This window comes from Pteronotus mesoamericanus, unplaced genomic scaffold (assembly GCF_021234165.1).
Source record: "Pteronotus mesoamericanus isolate MK-2021 breed Mesoamerican mustached bat unplaced genomic scaffold, CSHL_Meso_final contig_179, whole genome shotgun sequence".
Taxonomy (NCBI): Eukaryota; Metazoa; Chordata; class Mammalia; order Chiroptera; family Mormoopidae; genus Pteronotus; species Pteronotus mesoamericanus.
Genome location: NW_026555075.1, coordinates 4,055,663 through 4,075,310, shown reverse-complemented (window position 1 = coordinate 4,075,310; position 19,648 = coordinate 4,055,663). Strand labels below are relative to the sequence as shown.

Below are 19,648 nucleotides of genomic sequence, written 5' to 3'. Positions count from 1 at the left end.
TATTTTGTCTTTTTCAAGAGCAAACGCCACATGTGTCCTCAAAGAAGATAGTGCAGTACAGAGACTGAGATGCATTATGGCCTTTGTTTTCTAAAGATATGATACTTTCTTTTACTTTCTTCCCTTCTGAAAATAATTTTTTGGGAACCATTCTGATTTACCGTAGAGCTGGGCAAATGAATGAAAGTCTAAATGCCTTGTGAATTTGGCGAAAACCTTGAAAACTTACTTAGAACTTTTTCCTCAAGGAGAGTAAACACAGAGCAGAAAGACTACCTTCAATAATGTTTCAGGTTAGAAGAGACATAAACAATATACATATGGGTTAGAATCTAATTCTTGGTTACCATGAATTTACACACTAATAAAGTTAAGCAGGTACCTGGCCTCACACCTTTACTCCAAGCCCCGTGTTAGACATCACTAATTTATCATGTTTTTTTCCCTACTGAAGCCGGATGAAATCTCTTTATCTTTCTCAAACTATCTGGGAAACAACTGCCATTTAATTGTTCTGGAGGTTTGAGATTAAAACCTTGTTTGGATATTTGCTGCACGTTTCCGTGTATCAGAAGTTTACACGTACTATGACATAATTTTTCTCAGTGTAACTATTTGAATTTTATGGTTAAGCTCTTTTGTTAACTTAAGATAAAAATGTATTTTTTGTTTATATCAAATATGTTAAAAATGATTACATCTAAGAGTTATACTAGGAAATGTAAGTGCCATAAATCAGAGATATAATTGAACACTCTTCTAGGCCTTGTTTAAAATCTATTTTAACCTCATTCAACATACTGACCTGGATAAGTAAGGAAACACTGGCCATTTAAATAGTCTGTTAAAAGTTTAAAGCAAGACTGACTTTTTATAGTTGAAAGAGAAGAGTATACTTAAACAAAGACTGGTATTACACATTAGAGGGGGGAAAAAGACCTTTGCTAAGAAAGTAAATAATCCTCATCATAATGCAAAAGTTAAAAAAACTGATTTGTAGTACTCCATCATGAAAATCAATATCTTTCCATTGGGCTATTCAGATGCTGTTATGATGAAGAAACAGGACTCAAGGGAATGGCTGGCTGCAGAGCCCGTTAAAAGACTTGTAAGTAGAGTGATCTGATTAAGACAAGGAGGAACAACATATCCCTTTATTTGGGTGGCCGCTGAGCACAATTACTGACCTTGTGATGCAGAGGACCACCACACAGATGACAGCAATCTGAATCGTTCCAATCACGGCTGCAATTAAGACGTATTGAAATCGTACAGGGCCGGGCACAACATACAGTACACTGTAGTCCTTTTTTTCACAGTGTTGTCCAGTATAACCAGCATCACACCTGGAAGAAATTATAATGTCTAGTTACCTGAAGTTATTGGACTCATTTTTACTATTGGCCTTTAAGCATTTATCTTCATCATGAAAGTAGGGCTTTTTGTTTCCTTCTCCAAAAAAAAAAAAGAAAGAAAGAAAAAAATGCTACTTCATAGATATTAGATCTCCACTACTTATTTAAAAAAAAAATCTCTTTGTATTTTTAGTTTCAAAAATATGCAGCTCCTTTTTGTACGTACCATAAGAGAATTTGATAATTGTTCATTCTATATCTACTTTTCAAATGAGCTTTATGTTTTACTTAACGTGTTCTTTCATTAGCCTAAGTCAATATGATTAACTGAAAAAAAGAAAGGGTTTCTTTCTGATGACATGGGTATAAAAAATAAACCTATTTTATTTATTGATTTATTCACTTACTTATTTTTGGATATAGCATTCTCTACGCTATTGTTAGAATACATGTTGAAGAATGTTAAGGCCAGAGGTACAATAAGAATAATTTCTTTAATTTGTTGGTCATAACGTTGTCTGCTTATGTTAGAGAGTTACATTTCAGCAGGAAAAAAATAATATGATGCAGGCGATGTAGTTTTGCAAAGCAAGCCTATGTGCTATTCATCTAAGAATGAATGCTGCGTCTCACTCAATACTCATCAGAAAGCTCAGGTAGACAATCTGCGTATTAAAATTAGCATCTCACAATGAAACAAGAAAACAGCTCACATAAAAACAATGCCAATGGGGATCAATTTGCCATTGACTTTGCACCACTATTTTAGTATTTTGCTTTGAATTTCTCCTAACTGCGTCCTGGGATCTTCCCTGTCTGCATCAGACGGGTTTAATAATGGCAAATCTGCTGAGGATGACAGGTCAGCAGGAGCAACCTCTCAGTATGTTCACTTTGCCTGGCTTCACTGGAAGGCAGGTGCTAGTGCATTCAGTGAAGGGAAACATGAAAGGAAGACAGTTCTTGAGAAGCGGGGGTTGGGGAGGAGAAGAGGGTAAGAGAGGGAAAAGGAGAGAGAAAGAGGGAGAGAAACTCCGTTCACTGTATAGCAAAATACAACCTATTTCATCATATGTCACTTGTATATTCCTTTAATAAAAATACATCTATTTTTTCACTTTGGCTTTACCACATTTGAAATAATTATGTTCTCTTCATAAATATTTAGCAGATATGTACATTTATTAACTAAATCCAGACAAGCAATTTCTTTGTGTCTCAAGTGAGTTTGAATCTGTGGAGGTATAGCTTATTACCTCATTATACATACAAGGTTTGTGAATAGCAGACCCACAGAAAAAGAATGTGTGCCTAGCAAAACCAAGATTGATGATGTTTATTCTAAGACCCAAAGGACTATGGAAAAGTTGGCCTCCTAAAAGTAATTGTGTCATCTGTTGTACAGCAAGCGTTCACCCATTCACTTGTCTGAGGAATATTTATAATTAAGCACCTGATATGTGCCAAGTGCTGGTCTGTATCTATGGTAAGGAGGGCGAACAAAACAGAGGAGCCTGTGTCTTTAAGTAGCTTTTAATGCCCAAAGTACAATTTAAAATGATACCAAATAGATACGTATACTGATGTGATAGTGCTTGGGTGTGCCAGCACATACATTCACGCTTTCCTAGTGGGTGCGTGCCGGTGCACGTGTGTAGGAGAGGCCAAGAAAAGTTCGCTACTGATCACCCATTCAAGCAGAATGGCATCCAATTCTCAGTAAACATCCAGCATTTAGTTCCTACATATTTTGTACATTTCAAAAGTTAAAGAGTGGAAACATTACCTGCAAGATGGCTCCTGCATATTGATAGAATGCTCGCACTTGCCGTGCATGCAGAAGCCGTTGTAATGTTCTGGACAAGGTATGTGGTGTTCTCTGGCACTTTCTTCCAATTTGTTAGCATTCTCTGTGAAGACAGATAAAAGCAAGCACCTCTGTAAATACTTCCTTAACCCAGTAAGATCAACTAGTACATTAAGAAGCAAAGTTACAGTAGGTGAAAATATTTAAAAGGGCAGGAACTAAAAGGCTATACTTCAGAAGAGAGAGGGAGAATTGAAAGACAGACATCTTCACAATTGTGTTTAGAGATGGAACTATAAAATTACCCAGTATTTTCATGCTTTTATGCAATTTCTTACATTTTTAACAGCCAGTAATGTGTCTATGAGTTGTCAGATAGCCTTAATTTTTCTTGTGTAGAGACTGTACATTGATCATGAAATAATTCAAGAAGAAATATTCTGTTTTTTGAACATCAAAGTCTAGCTTAATGTCCTCATGAAAATTGCTGTAATACCTTGATACTTTCTCAATGTGGACACTTAAAAGTTAAAATATGACTGCATTCAATTGTTAAACAGATGTTTTCCAAAACACAATGCAAATTTCAACAAAAGTATTCTTTTAGGCTTTTTTATCTACTGTGAATGTGAATTTTATTAGTACCCATACATTTTTAATTACCAAAATAAAGCTATTGAAACAGCAAATGTTACTTCAGAATCATTTATGTAGATACTAACACAGTGCATGCTGAATGCTGTAAGTGTATTTTAATGCATAATATTTGGCCTATGTTATGAATGTTATGTAAAACTTAAACTTATGATAAAGAAAAAAATTTGTGTTTTAAAATGAACCTTTACCTTTGTCATTGACAAGTTTTATTTGTTTTCTCATATTTATGTAGGTATATCAAAATATTGTTTCTGACTTTTGTTAGTCCAAACACTTTTGCTTCATATTTGTAATGTCATCTCTGAGCAGTCTTTTGATTCTTTATATGTTCATTTTATAATGTAAAGTTTTGTCTATTTGAATCTTTTCTATAGACTGAGATCTGATATACTTCAAAATTCTTGTCCAAACACATGAGCAATATAATGTTCTTGACATCAATCTAAAGCTATCCTTCAACACCACAGTAATTGGTCAGCAGTGATGGATTATTAAGAATGAATTACTATTCTTATGAAACAAATTATTTCTTTTTATTTTCACATAGAGGCATACTTTTTTATTATAGTATTTCCCTTATCATTTTACTGACAGTCATGGATGATGAGTGTAATCATCAGGAGAAAAAAAAACATACCTTTATTATTAGTGAATCAGAAAAATGTATTATTTACATTTAAGCAGTGCTATAAAATACCTATATATTTTAATATCTAGGTGTCATCTGCAAAATATTAGTTTGGAATAAATTGTTAAATACATTAAGTGCTTTCTTATGTTGGAATTTTTACATATATTGGTATGATGGGTAATATTTCAAATTAAATATGCAAGTTAATAAAGGATGTCCAATAAGTCTGCTGGAGAGACTGGAGATGGCATTTAAATTATTCATTTGTTCTCTGTCTGTGACTCTTTACCTATGTAGATGATCTTTTGCTTGCATTATAATATTTCTACTATAATAATTGCCATTAAACAGGTTCACTCAAGCTCTTCCATGAAAAGTACTAAACATATGCAGAATTTTCTGGTTTGGTTTCTTCAATTCTTCCAAACTATTTTAGAATTTTGCATCATGGTGTTTTGGATAACAAATTGCACCTACAGTAAGCAAACACCAAAACTGAAACGGGTTAGTGTTGAGCGAAATGTCCAAAATGGGGGTACGTGACCAAAATTGAAGTAGGGCACCCATGGCATTTAAATGCACCTTGAGATGGCTTGTGGTCATTCACGAAACCATGGAGAAGGCCAGGCTCATTCTGCGCCACAGCCGGGGGCAATAAACTGGGGTGGTCAAACCATGCACCTGCTGTTTTAAAAGCAGCCTTCGCAGTGGGGGTTGCTGGCTCTACTGCTCATGTAATGAACCAGCACTGATTTTCACTCTTATTTCTGGATCTTTTCCCCATAACAAACTATTAGATACTGCTATTTAGTGTTTGTTAGTAACCCCTCAGTGCTTCTGCACACCTGCATGCAGAACTTTCTGTGATTTTCCTACGTTTCAGTTATACAATGTGATTTTAGTCACAGTATTTTTTTTATTAGGGCTATTTTTCTTTCTGTCAGTTGCAAAAGAAGATCAAGAATTTTCTTGAACTCAGAATCATTTTTTAGGCTATTTTATTTTTAACTTTGTCCCTCATCCCATACTGTTTGTTTCTGGTTTTGTACCATATTCATGGTTATAAATTGAAGATCAAGAGCAAAAATAAGAGCTTGAGTGAACCTGTTGCCTAAGTGTGGTAAAAGCTGGATGTTTTCTATAAAGTTCATTACTCAGACAGTATGATCACCTGGGAGAGGCAAGCATTTCCACATAAAATCTGTTAATTAGTTTACACCATTCCTTATGAGCTTGGAGTGCTCTATTTGTGGGATACTGTCAACTAGGAAAGGAGAGAGATTGAAAATAAATGAGTAGAAGAAATGATTCCTAGACAGGAAAATGAGGAATCATCAATATATGTCAACAAATTTATAGTCAATCCAACCAAGAATACCAGTTGATTGAAAACCTGAATATATAACCACTTCTAGTAATGCAATAGACATATTTTAGAAATGAAATTTAAGTATATTAAGAAAAGTACAGGCACAGAAATCCAATATTGCAACCAAATATGTGTATGGACCATAGTATTTGTAATCCTGATGTTTACACAAGGTATTCAAGCAATATAAGAACATTTAAAGATTAAAAATTATATAAGTGATAACTTTGGAAGTCTATGGTATCTGTCCTCCATTTAAAAAGAGATTTAATGTAAGGGTCATGCTCTTCTAAGAGAGAGAGAGAGAGAACGGTAGAAACTCTTCCAGTCTTTGTTGAAAATCTTTGACTAGTTTTCTGTTTAAATGTTCACAAATGGTTTGTTCTAAAAGAAATCCAGATGTTTTTAAGAAACAATTTCTAGTTTAATTTGAGTTACTTCAGCAGAGCTGATAGGGCTGCATGCTTATTGCTAGTCAACACTCCAGATAATAATTAGAGAGTCTGGGTGCTCCAAAGCATAGCTATACGCATGGTTTCTGTCCTTGTGCTTTCAGGGGAAAGAGACAGGGGAGCCAGCAACACAGAGAATGGCCTTACTTTACCACAAGTCAGGGAAGGTGAGGGCAGAAAGGCGGAGAGCCAGGCACAGAATTTTAGAGACTACGTCAATACAGCCAAGGGCAGGTTGTATAGGTAGGTGTGTATGTTTACTGTTACCCTGGCTTTTTTCTCCCCAAAAAGCAAAAAATAAGATGTCATTCAGAGAGTCTATCAAAGCAACTCCTTATAGATCAAAGTACAGCTACGACAGTGTGAAGCTGGACTAACCCTATCCATAGATATGAAGAAAGAACGTTTCCCTTTGGACAAGGGTTCCAGCTAGGCGAAAGAAGCTTCTGAAGGTCTAGTCAAATTATATATTCAAGCATTCTCAGGGGGCCCTGAGAAGCCAGCTTGAACTGGTAACCCCAGCTGCAGAGATGGATGCCCTAGACCATCGGTATCTGATGCTATTAAACCATTTCTTTTGTTCTCATCCTCTGCCCTCTAGACAATCTTAAAATAAAATGACTTCTATGTGGCCTACATATTGGGACTGGCTTTCGCAGGACCATCGGAATATCTTATCGGTTTGACAGTCATTTATTTATTTATTTTTTGTGAATTAATTAGTCCTTAATTTCTGTGCAATTTTTGGATGCAAGTCAGCTTCTTAGCCCACTCAGTTCTGAGGTTTTGTAAAATGAAATTTCCGCACCTATAGGCCAGCGGACTGGACCCTACCCGTGGTGTACTGCCATGTGGGGAGCCTTTTGAAGGCTGTTTAGATGCTATTTTCCTGGATATATCTCCAGTTAGCTTTATTCCAGCCTCTTTTTGGAATATATACAAATCTCTTGGGCCACTGATTCTGCAGTAGGGGTCTGATTTCTGTGTGAGAATTACAGAGTAAGTTGGAAGGACCTTAAACTGGAAGTGACATTAGAATTTAGCAGAGGTTTTAGGGAAACAGATTTCTACTGCACATGTTTAAGCAACTAGAGATGTTCAATAGGGGAATGAATTGATAGTGAAGAAGTAGGTTTCTGGTGGAGTTGAAAAGGAACTGTGTTGTTATTTCTCAGGGATGTTATATAGAGTGTTACTGTGTGATTAGATTATTTCAGACCTCCAGATTCTTTGAACTCTAAGAGTAATATTTATTTCTATTACTAATACCTATGTTAAGTTACTAATAAATATTTACTAATATTTATTATAAATTAGTATTTTGTATATTCTTGGAAAAAAGTGGAGAAATGGTATGTTATTTAGGCATAGTAAACAAAGGAAGTCACTTTGCCTTAATTAGGAAAGCATTTTATTTTTTCAAAGGGTATAAAATATCTTAAATATTGATTATGTCTGAAATTCAGACATTCTTGCATAAAGTGATCTTCATTATGTATTGCCTTCCTAGTGGGGAACAATATGTGGATCTAAATTTGATTTTTAACATGATGCTTTATTTAACATTGCAAATTATCTTGAAAAGCCCATGCAAATGAGTAGTACAGTTTGGTTTATTATCTTTTCAACTATCTTTCCTGTGGGCACACAAAATGTGCCACAATTTTCCAGAAAACCAAATTTTAAAATTTGAATGTATTTATATAATGCTATTATTTTCATGTTTAACAACAGTACAATAAAACTAAAATATTTGTATGAGGGGGAACCTAAAAAGCCCTAGAATTTATTTATTAAAAAAATTGTGTATTTGTTCTTACATGTTTAAACTTCAGTCACCTTCAAAGCACTCTCCATTTGATGCAATACACCTATCGAGACATTTTTTCACTGCTCAGAACAGATTTTGAACTTGTCGATTTTGGTGCCTTTTAGGGCTTCTGCTGTTTTTTGTTTCACCTCTTCCACATTGGCAAAATGTCTCCCTTTAAGGACATTTTTTTTATCCGGGGAAACAAAAAAAAAAAACACTCAGGGTGAGACTGGGTGAACAGGGAGGGTGGGGCACGAGGATCATGTGTTTTTGGTTAAAAACAGCTGAACACTCAGTGAGGTGTGGGCAGGTGCACTTGTAAATCACCCATGATGAAATGGGCTAAGTGTTGATAGTATCTTAAAAAAGAATTCACTGAAGCCCAATGCAGCCTCTCACAACGCCAGCTGGTACACAGATACGGGAGGCTTCCTAGAACACTCACCTAGTGGGGGAAGCCTGCACTACAAGGGGCCTGCTATTTGTTTTTTTTGGGAGGGGCAGGGTCCTCCCTTGTATACCTGCGCACCTGTTGTGATTACTTGATTTTACCCTATTCCTATTTACTGCCATATCCCCAAAGCAATTTGAAAATAATTTTATTTAACCAACTAGAAACAGAAAAACTATCTTTCTTTCTATTATATTTATATTGTGCCTGGGACAGAAACTAATTTTGAATTTAGAAGTAAAGCCATGATTGTCCGTGGTGTTGATTAGAATTGGTTTCCGAAAAGACATATAATTCTTGTTATTTCTTCCTCTTATCTTATCAGGTATAAACATATGAGGTGGCAGTAAAACCTCATATCGAGTTTGAATTTCAATCGAAGTTTTTTAAAGACCAGAAAAGCGTTCCTATTGAACGGGTTCCGAATGGAATGCTACATGAGTTCTTGCAAGTTAACAAATTCCACAGTAGCCTCACCTGCTGTCATAGTTTCTTCAAGGCACAGAGGAGTGGATGACAAGAGTTTCTCCTGTGTTAAGCCTCTAGGACAGACACTCAAATGAGAGTGCTAGAAAAAAGTGACAACCTAGTGTCACTTGGAGACATGAAGGCATTTAAGGACATGCTTGAAAGTTTTGTAAAAAGCAGGGACCCAATCACAACGTTCTTAGTTATTCAATCTCTGTTAAAGATTTAGAAGAATAACTTCAAACAGAGACCAAGTCCTTTAAATTCAACATATCTTCTGCTAATGGAACATTATCTTTTTCTTAGTAGAAGTCATTTAATTAAAACTCTGTGACTCAAAACTTTGCTAATTAGGCATTGGTATGGGTTGGGAGCAGGATGGAAGGGGGGAGAGAGGGATTTTTTCTTACCCCATTATTGATCAGGCAGTAATATAAAATGTGAAATGTGATTATCCATATCACTACTTGCACATATAAATATTATTATTGAATACAAAATGAAAATAAAGTGGAAGAAAACTAATTTTCATATAACTACATTCTCAAGCAAGGACTTAATGACATTATTCAAGAACTGCTGGAATTTAAATTAAAAAAAGTGCCAGTATCTGAAATAGACATAGTAATTTGGGGACTGGAGTGATTGAAATGCAACAATACTGGATGATTATTTGCTTGGGCTTTTATTACCTCAGTTTCTACTGGTAATATATTTACATAGATAAAAACTGAGAAATCTGTGAAATCTTGTGAGAGAAGCTTATATATAACATTTTAACTCATGATATCAAAATAAAATTATTATAATTCAAGAATTTGGCATAACAAGGCTCATACAGATTTAGTTAGCATTCTAGACCCCTGAGGAAAAAAACGTTCTCTTTGTGTTTATTATTAAGTGCAAAATAGGAAGATCTTTAGTTGTTTGCTCTATCCTCTGCCTTAGAAATGCCCTGCCTGGCTTCAGATGGCAGAGCCCTCAAAAGAGCTATGAGAGCAGGCTACTGGGAGAAACTGTACTTTGCCTCTAATGGTCCTTTTCAAACTTCGCCATTCAGTCAAGAGCCTATTAACTCTCAGCAAGTGGGTAACTCCTATAGGTTTAGAGAATTTAGCTTGAAGACCTTTTAAAACTATAGTATTTTATGGAACTTTAGATGTCTTTGACAAAACTTTGTAAATATCAGGCCTTGGAAAGAGGAAGGGATCTACGGTTCATTAGCCTCTCGGGAGTCCAGAGCTGGAGTTGCCTTAAGCTTATCTGGGGCAATTTGCTTCACTCTTCCCACTGAGCTTTTGCTGCAGCACCACTTCTCACTGGCAGGCTGCTCTTAGGAGACAAAGTTTACTATAAACCTTACTGAAAGAAAAACATTATGAGAAGGCATTTCATGCCAAGAATATTTCCCTCTCCTTCTTTCTTTTGTATGGAACCAAATTTATGCATTTCCGACCAAATGTATTTGATTAGTAGCTAATCTGGGCGTTCTTTCTTAGTGAGCTTCCTTGGTGGCAATGCTGAAAATAACAACCCAAGTGACAGAGGGTTCAGTTTTGCTGAGTCAAACTATTGTTCTCTTGATAGACTGCATAGGCAAAAATGAATAAATAGTTAAGATACACCTTTTCAAGGACAATTTGTCTTTCTCTGTGACCCTGGAGTTTACTAGCAGGCAGAGGTTGAGGGGGATTTAGGTTGGAGCGCTCACTGAAACACAGCAGAAATAAAGGTTTTAATAACACAGATAAGACAAAATAACTGGCTTTCAGTAATTTGTTATATGTATATTTCTTGAGTACCTACTACGTGTCTGGCACTGTGCTACATATTGCATATAACATGCTCTATCTATTGGTTGTCTCCCCATGATTTTGCTTGTTGCTTTCTAAACACAGTCAGGAAAACATTCTCAAGACAGGATGATAAAGATATCTACAACTTGAGAATCTACAACATGCCCTGTATTGTTTTAACACTTAACACAACAAAAATGTATTCTTTATGACAACCCTTCAAGGGAGATTCATAAAAATCCCACTTTGTATAAATGAGGAAACTGAAGCTGAAATAGGTTTCATTACTTATCTTAGACATCTGCACATTTGATAAGCAGAACTGGGGTCAAAGCCAAGGTTTGCTCAGGGTAACATGCAGACCATGTGGTTAGGAAGTTATTAAAACGTAAGAAAACATCTGGCCTCTATATCTTATTTATTGTTAGCCCTTTATGACTCTTGACTTTTTATTCCACCTGGATCCTATTATGTTCTGAAAACCAATTCTTTTCTTTTTTCTTCCTTCTACCCCTGGAGAGATAGCTTGTCTAAGGCCAAGGCATCATGAATCCCAACTCCTCCATCTGGCTCAAGGGCTCTCTCCACCAATTGTACCCTCTTTCTCCTGTATCTTCAACTCTCCTCACTCTTTGCACCTTGCCATCAGCATTTAACATTTTTGAGCGTGTTCCTTCCATTCACTCTTTACCACATCACCTTCTGGTCAACCTTCAGAGAAACTGCAAAGACTAAGGTCAAGCAACAACATCTTTGTTGCTAAAATGAGTAGTTTTTCTTAGACCTTAACTTTCCCAGTCTCTCAGTAATTTGATACATTTAACCACTTCCTCCTTGTGAAGCTTTCCCTTCCTGGGCTTTCATATCTCCTGCCTCTTGTTTTTCAAGTTGTTCCTTCATAGTCTATTTTGTAGGCTCCTCTTTTGCAACTGATTCTCTAAGTGTTGGTGCTTCTCTAAAAGTTCTTCTCTTTTTATACTTTAAACATTCTCCTTGAGAGAGGTTATATTCACTCAAGGCTTCCATTGTCACCTAAATGCCTCTGATTATAAATTCTGATTAGCCAACCTAGATTACCTTTTTATAGGTGATCACACTTTCATAGCGTTCATATCTATTAAAGTGCCTAGTGTCTCATAGGGACCTCAAACTCATCAAATCTTCTCTGAGATCCTTTTCCTTCTTATCTCAGGGATACTCACCCACTCTTGACCCGACCAGAAATATTGGTTTCACTTTCAAATTCCAATTAAGTAAGTCAAGTCCTATGATTTCTGGTTGGGTTCTGATATTTCTTAAGTATCTACCAATTTTTTTTCCATTTATAGTGCTACTCTCTTAGATTGGACCATCACTATTTCTTAACTAGTCTCCAATCTCTCCCCCTCCAAATCAATTTTCCACATTAGAACCACAGAGATGTTTCTAGAAGAAAAATACGAGAACATCATGATCCACTTACAAAGCCCCCCAAAACAATTTTTGCTATTCCTATTACTCCTCCAATGAATTACATTTTAACATTACTTGGAAGGCCATCCAGAATCTGGTCCCAGCGGCTTTATTCTCACCCCTTATAATTCTTTTGCATCGGCCTACACTCATGGGAAATTTGTCCATCCTCTGAGATTTGCCATATATGATTCCCTTTGTCTGGAATGCCCATCTCCCCAACTCTTAGTCATCATCAGGTCTCATTGTTGACACCACCTCCCCTATGACGTGTCTGTAATGCTCTCCTATGCCTACTCAGTGTGGGCTCACTGTACCTCTTACCTAAAACCACTTCTATCTCCTAGCACTTTTTAGCACCAATTTTCTTGTCATCGTTTACTTGTCTGTGCGAGATATTAGTTTAGAAACTCCTCTTCAACGGCAAGTGTTGTAGCTGCATTAGGTGTTATTTTTTTTACTGTTGCAGCCTCTGTATCTAACACAGACCATAGCACAGAAAAGGCAATGAACACAGAGTATTTTAAGTAAATGAATGTTTCCCTGAGTTTCCCTACAGACACGGTTGCCCAGCATGGAGAAGCTGCCAAAACAATATTCAGAAGTTATATCGGTAGAAAAAAAGATCTTCATACTGTGTTGTGGGAATGACTTTTTGTAGCGTGAGGGTGGCATCAGAGAGTGACTGAGGGGACAGTGAGAAGTGCCTAATGAGACAAAGTGTCCTACATGAGTATGAGATGTGTACTTACAGACCCTTGAGGAATGGCCCCAAGAGAAAGGGATGTGGTTCCTTCCCACATTTATGGCTAATCATGGAGCAAATAGAAAAATGAATAGATGATTGAGTTTTAAAAATAATATTCTCTCTGTTACCCAAGGAGGTGTGTTTATAAAAGAAATAATTTATAGTCACTTTCATTTTAAGATTGAAGAACATGGAAATTTAGTTCATCTAGGGGGAAAAACAAGTATCTGCATGCATGTCATGCCAAAAAAAAAATCACACTGGAACCAATTCTGAATTCATGGATTCTAACTTGACCATTCATACTGTGTCTACAGTATTATACAGAAGTAAGAAGCATTGGTTTAACATTTTTTAGGACAACAAGGAAAGTAGCTCTTAATAAAAACAAAGGCAACAAATAAAACACACCACACGCAAGTGAACTTCAATGCAGAAACTGAGATTATGAATAAATAAAACATTTTCCTTGTTGTCTGCTTCTGAATACAACCATGCATTTATTCTTATACTGAAAAATTATAAGTGATAAGCACCAAAACTATAAATACAGATACACTTGATGATATTGCAATGGCTGAAGCTAGTGATCACCTTGGTTTTTTACAAGAGCACTCTAAAAAGAATTGGAGAGCTTTTACAGTTTTTTAAAACTAAGGAACAAAGAGATAGCTTTTACTTTTCAACAGACTTTCAGGAGCAGAGTCTCAAAAGTGCTTGAGAAAAGACACCAGCAGTAATGTAAAATTCTCTATGGAAACGGCTTAAAACCGGACTTCTCTTCTGGAGAAAATAAAGGGAAGTAGTACATAAGCTCCATAAAATTTTTGGTAAAAGCACGTCCAAGAGCTAGAAATTTTATATAATATTTATGTGGAATATTTAAATTTAATGTTTAATTCTAAACATTAATAGCCTGCCTAGCCTTGAAATTGTTGAGGGCCACAATGGGGGATATTATGCAATGCTAGATGCCTGAACAAATTTATAGACACAGAAATTTAGGATTTGTATATTACAGAGTATTAGAAGACATGCTTGATGTTCTGATGCATTCACAGAAGTGTGTGTGTATATACCTATGTGAGTTTTGTATAAACATCATTCTATGATGATCTCTTAGAAATGGCAAAATTTACTGAGATACAGAAATGGGTTAGCATCCTAAAATTTTTCTTTTAAAGGCAATGCTTCTTGTTCTAGTGCAGACTCACCTTAGGTGCTTGTCAAAAATAGATTTCCAGGATTTGGTCCTGATCAATTAAATCAGAATCACCAGCTGAGGAAGGGCCTGAAGTGTGCCTTTATAAAAAGTACCTCAGGCGACTCCGATACTAAGATAATTTGGATCGTGTTACCCCTGACTCCACCACGTCAAGTCTCCTCATCTCTGTCTCTGGCTGTCTAATGCTGGGTTTTCCTGCTCCCTGGATCCTGCTTCCTTCCCCTGGTAACTACCCGAGCGCTGCTCCACCTTTCTGATCCCAGTTCTATCTCAGCTCCTTCTCTGTGAAGGCTGATCTCAGCCAGTTTGTCCAGAAGTGTGTGAGCAATGGTTTGCCCAGCGCTACCTTTTCCAGACCCACCCTGAGTATGAGGAGAAGTCAGCAGGGGTCTTCAGCTATCAAGCCTTCCTTGATCTTGCTTGTCAGCCTGAACGATTCACTTCATTTTAAAATGTCTTTGCCTCTTTTGAGAGCACAACACTAAAAAAAATAAGCTGCGCGTCTGTAACAAACACTAACATCTGTGAGAGACCTCTAAATGTCGAATCACAGGTATATTAAGACTAACTTTTGCAAATCTCCAGGCTTCACTAATGGCTTTGTTAGATATCTAGAAGAATAGCAACAAGAGCTCACTTTGTGAAAGCAAATGAAGCATTCCCTTGGATAGAGGAACAAACAGCACAGCTGAGAAAAGATGTAGATTATGCCAATAATTATCCCTGGTTCCATTTCCAAGTGAGAGTAAAAAAGCGTTGATCTATTGGTGATATCCTTACAAGTCCAACTTGTTTGTGGAACAGATAAAGTCATGAGAGAAGCAATGGAGGCAGGGAAGATAGAGGGAAATAAATGGAAGCAAAATCACCATTTGTGGTGGTGTGACAACTGGGAGAAAGGATGCTGCAACAGATAAAAGGTGTTGACAGCACAACAGAAGGGACAGCAGGAGAGGGACATACCTTCCCTCCCTGTCATGGGGCAGTACAAACAGCCACCTGTGCTTCTTTATTGCAGGTTTTAAGAACGATGGCCGTTTCCCAAGGGTTTCCCAAGCGGAAGCTTTGCTTCTTTGGAGCAAGCATGGACAAAGGCATTCTACAGTCAAGTAAGTTTGGCAAAGACTCGATCAAACCGAGTTATGTGGGTTTCTTTACTGCTTGTTTTCTGAGTCCTTAAAAGGCTAACCTGTATTGTACAATGCCAAGAAAGAACACACATTATGGACCCTTCCTAAACTCACTTGTTTAGGGAATCTCCCTGTCCTTTTTAGGAAGATTTTGTGAAGCTATCCAAATAGACTCTCTTCTGGGAAACACTGAAATATACCCTGACATCTCCAAATTTTTTACACCGCCACACACATAGAAAATGATATTTTATTTTAGATAAAAGGCAGAGACAACCACTATCTAACCAAACCATCTGAAGACTAAGGTGGATCAATGAGTTAACACACTTGTTATTTATTTAGATTATACAAGAAAGCTTTGCACTAGACCCTCCTTTCTCTTAGGGAAGAGACTGTATATTTACTATAACACCTACAGGGTATAGGAGGGGAACTAATGCAAAATAAGTGTTTAATAAATAGCATTAATGAATAGTATAGGCATAGGCAATATTTTTAATACAAGGTACAAGTTCTCTGTACCTTGGTATGTTGTCTTTCCAAAAACTAATGCCTGTCAGTTGTTTGCATCAAAGAGCCAGCTGCACTTCAGTGATACATCCTTAAAGCACATATGATCCCTACCTTAAGCGGTAAGGTAAGGTACAATGGCAGAGAACTCCCCTGTCCTCAATAGAATGTGTATAATCAGCATGACAGAACTAGATGTGCAAATATAAATCATATTTGCTATGTACTTCGGTCTTCAGTGAAAAGGAAAGGGTGGAAGGCAAAAATGCGTGGCTAATGGTAGAAGGCAAGGCAGATATCTATAAATGACATGGAAGTGCAAGTACAGGCAACTGATCGGTTGATGGGTTTGCACGTTTCTCCTATATGATGTCATGGCCCACCAAGGCAGTTAGAGAATTTATAGTGTAGATCAAGATTAATTTACAAATTTGGAGTACTGCCATAAGTTGGTACCTGACTGAGTTAATATATGTGACTCTTCTCAAAAGGGTTATGAGCTGTACCATCTCTTCTAATATACAGTAATAAGCTACAATAGTTTTAAGGAACAAGTGTAGTTTATTGTGTTGTGAGTGCTTCAGAAGACTGAGGTGACATTTTAAATTATCATTCTAGATAAAATCACAATAAAAAAGCCATAGAGCCAGCCTTAAGACAGAACTTTGTAGTTTTTACTAGGAAGTAATTTCTAAATGCAGCATAGCCTCTGAACAGTTCAACAGTGTGAAAAAGTTATTCTGCTTTGATGACATTTCTCAAATATATCTTGGTACATGTTTGTGAATCAAGTATCTTTGTGTTTAAGCAGAATAAGACTCTTATTGACGCTGGTATTAATTCTTAAAATAAAACTTATAACGATGCGATTTTTATTATAGAATCTATATGGTTTCTCCATCTGACCTGCTATTACAGAGACATGATAATACCAATAAACAAGTCTTTTGCATGCCCAGTATTATATGTTTTTTAAAAACTCTCTCTGAACCTTCTGTCTAAGTGATTATTTGGTAAAATAATAACTAAATATTTTATTGGTTATGGTGCTGGGTATGAAGTGTTCCCCCAAATCTCATGCTTACGTGGAACCTCAGAATGTAGCTTTATTTAAAAGTAAGTAATTAGTTCAGATGATGTTACCAGATTACAGTGGGCCCTAAACCCAATGACTAGTGTTCTTATATGAAGGCCATATGAAGACACCCAGGAGAAGCTCACGTGATGATGAAACAGAGATTACAGGGCCACAGGGGCTACCAGACGCTGGAAGACACAAGGGAGAGTTTTCTGTTTAAGTTTTTGTAGGGAGTGTGGTCCTGCCAACAGCTTAACTTCAGAATTTTTTAACATCTGAAACTGTAAAATAATAAATACCCATTGTTTTAAGTCACTCATTTTGTGGTAATTTGTTATGGCAACCTTAGCAAACTAATACAGTTATCAGTTAGCAACCAAACTCTTACTTTGATGACATATACTTTTTAGTAGTCAATATGAAATCAATGAAAATGATCTGATATATTGGTTTTAGCTAGTATGGACCTGGCCAGTCTTGGTTTATGTTTATTTTCCCAGCATAATTATGAATAGTGCTTCCTTTCACTTTTAAAAGTTGGGTGAAAAATTTTGTGATCACTAGTTAAAGCTTAAGTTGAAATATTTGTAGTTCATTGCATTTGCAAAACAAAATTATGTTTTGCAGGTGCCAAAGTGTCAGTGAATGCTAATAAGCACAGTAAAGAAGAATTTTTAAGAAGACAGAAAAACTGTATAAAAGGGTCTACATTTGCTTCTGATATATTAATTCATCTTATAAAAAGAGCAGTCATATTACCTTGCTCATTTTGTCATACAACAAATAATGCTGCATTTTATCTTTATGAGAAGGAAGCAAATGACCAAGAAGCAAAACGACATCAATGACCTTTGCAACAAAAAGTTTCCAGGTGGCATCAGGGAGATGAGCTCCCACATTATCTGCATTTTCCGAATCCTAAAACTGATGTTCTTATGGGACCCTGGCTCATTCAAAAAATGCTAGAGTGTATTTAGCATCTTTGGCGTAAGAACGATGGAGGTTTAGAGTTCTCCATTAGGAAAATTTGAACATTAAATGTCATACTTGAAGTATTACCCTTCAGTTAAGAGCTAATTTTTTAAATTTAGGACAACTCATCCCCTCCAGGTATTCTATATAGCTCTGGAGTCACTCTTTTTTTCCCCCCTCTCAGTTTTGAACCATTGATTTGCTTCTGGCACTTCCTTAATTTTTAGTCAGTGATAACTCGGAGTGTAAAAAAACTGCTCTAAAAAGAGTTATGGATGAGGTGTGGGGTCTTAACACTTTCCACTTGGATGGCTGAAATTACTTATTAACTAAATGGTACTTTGTGGTGTTAGTTTACCTTTTAACAGATCAAACATACTCCTAGTATATAATTTACACTTTTCAAGTACATGGTTAACCACTCAAGAAATCAATAAGGGTTATAAAACATGTACAAATTTGAATTTGGAGAGAGTCAAACATCTATTTTATCCATTAGAAAAAAAAACAGCTGACATTTAGAATTGGGACTTACAGGAGACCATTTACTTTGAATAGAAAAAGCACAAAATGGCTCAGTCCAGAGATGGGAATGGAGTATGAAACAGATAATTCACACAAAGGCCCTCACTTTCGTTGTAATGAATACTGTTATTAGCAACTTACAACTTTTAACTTTTGACCTTTGGATCTAGAGACAAGAAGAAACATATTTCCCCTTGTGAGTTTTTAAAATTTACTAGAACTCAGTCTTACCTATACCGAATTAATTTATCAAGTTTTTCATTCACTTAAACTAATGACTATATTCAAAATAACCTATGCACCCCTATGTTCATAGTAAGGTTATTTATGATAGCCAAAGGCTAGAAACAGCCTAAGTGCCCATACGTAAATGAGTGAATCAAAAAGCTGGGGTACTTTTACACAATGGAATACTACACAGCAGAAAGAAAGAAGAAATTCCTACCTTTCATGGCAGCATGGATGGAACAGGAGTATTATGCTAAGTGAAATAACCCAGGCAGTGAAAGACAAATACCATATGGTCTTACCTATAAGTGTGACCTAATCAACAAAACAAACAAAGGAGCAAAAAAGAACCAAAGACATGGAAATAAAGAACTGACAAGGACAAGAGGGGAGGAGTGGGGAGAGAGAGGGATAATGGGGGAAAAGGAGGGGAACATGTACAAAAGGCTCATGGACAAGGACAATGGGGAGGGAATTGTCTTTGGGAGAGGGGGTTGGAAGGGGCAGAGGAGAGCAATGGCGGGGGGAAATGGGGACAATTGTAACTGAACAACAACAACAAAATAATTAATGACTATAATGACTAATTTCCTCCTATGTGGCAAATATTATAGGTAAGGGTATACAGTGGTGAATCAAAGTTTCTCTCCTCAGGTCCTACATATTAGAAAGTGAGATGGGCAATATATAAAACCAAAAACAAACAAAAAACTTAACCTCCAAATTGAAGCAAAGAATTTTTTCTCTCCTTTTGAAGAAAAATTATCACAAGAAAATATGAGTTATTTAAAGATAAGAAGTTTGTACGTTTGCTCTTCTCAATTTCCATTAAATAACATAGGTTCTATTTTGGTCAAAAGATTATTAAATTATATTATTATTTTACTTAATGTTTTACATTTTCAAAGTTTTTTTGGTAGATATTATTTTATTTGAGGCTACAAAACTCCTAAACATTAGGTCTAAGTTTAAGTATGT

The 19,648-nt window shown here is 36.2% G+C and overlaps 1 protein-coding gene across 1 annotated transcript in view; it reads right to left on the bottom strand.

The window, feature by feature from the left end:
- The window catches only part of TMEFF2 (transmembrane protein with EGF like and two follistatin like domains 2), a 224,317-nt gene that overhangs the window by 2,446 nt on the left and 202,223 nt on the right, over positions 1 to 19,648 (bottom strand). Inside the window, exons 8-9 of the mRNA XM_054566708.1 lie at positions 3,142 to 3,265; positions 1,188 to 1,346 (exon numbers count right to left, since the gene is read on the bottom strand). Of these exons, the coding sequence (XP_054422683.1) occupies positions 1,188 to 1,346; positions 3,142 to 3,265 (283 nt within the window). The remainder of the gene's footprint in view (positions 1 to 1,187; positions 1,347 to 3,141; positions 3,266 to 19,648) is intronic.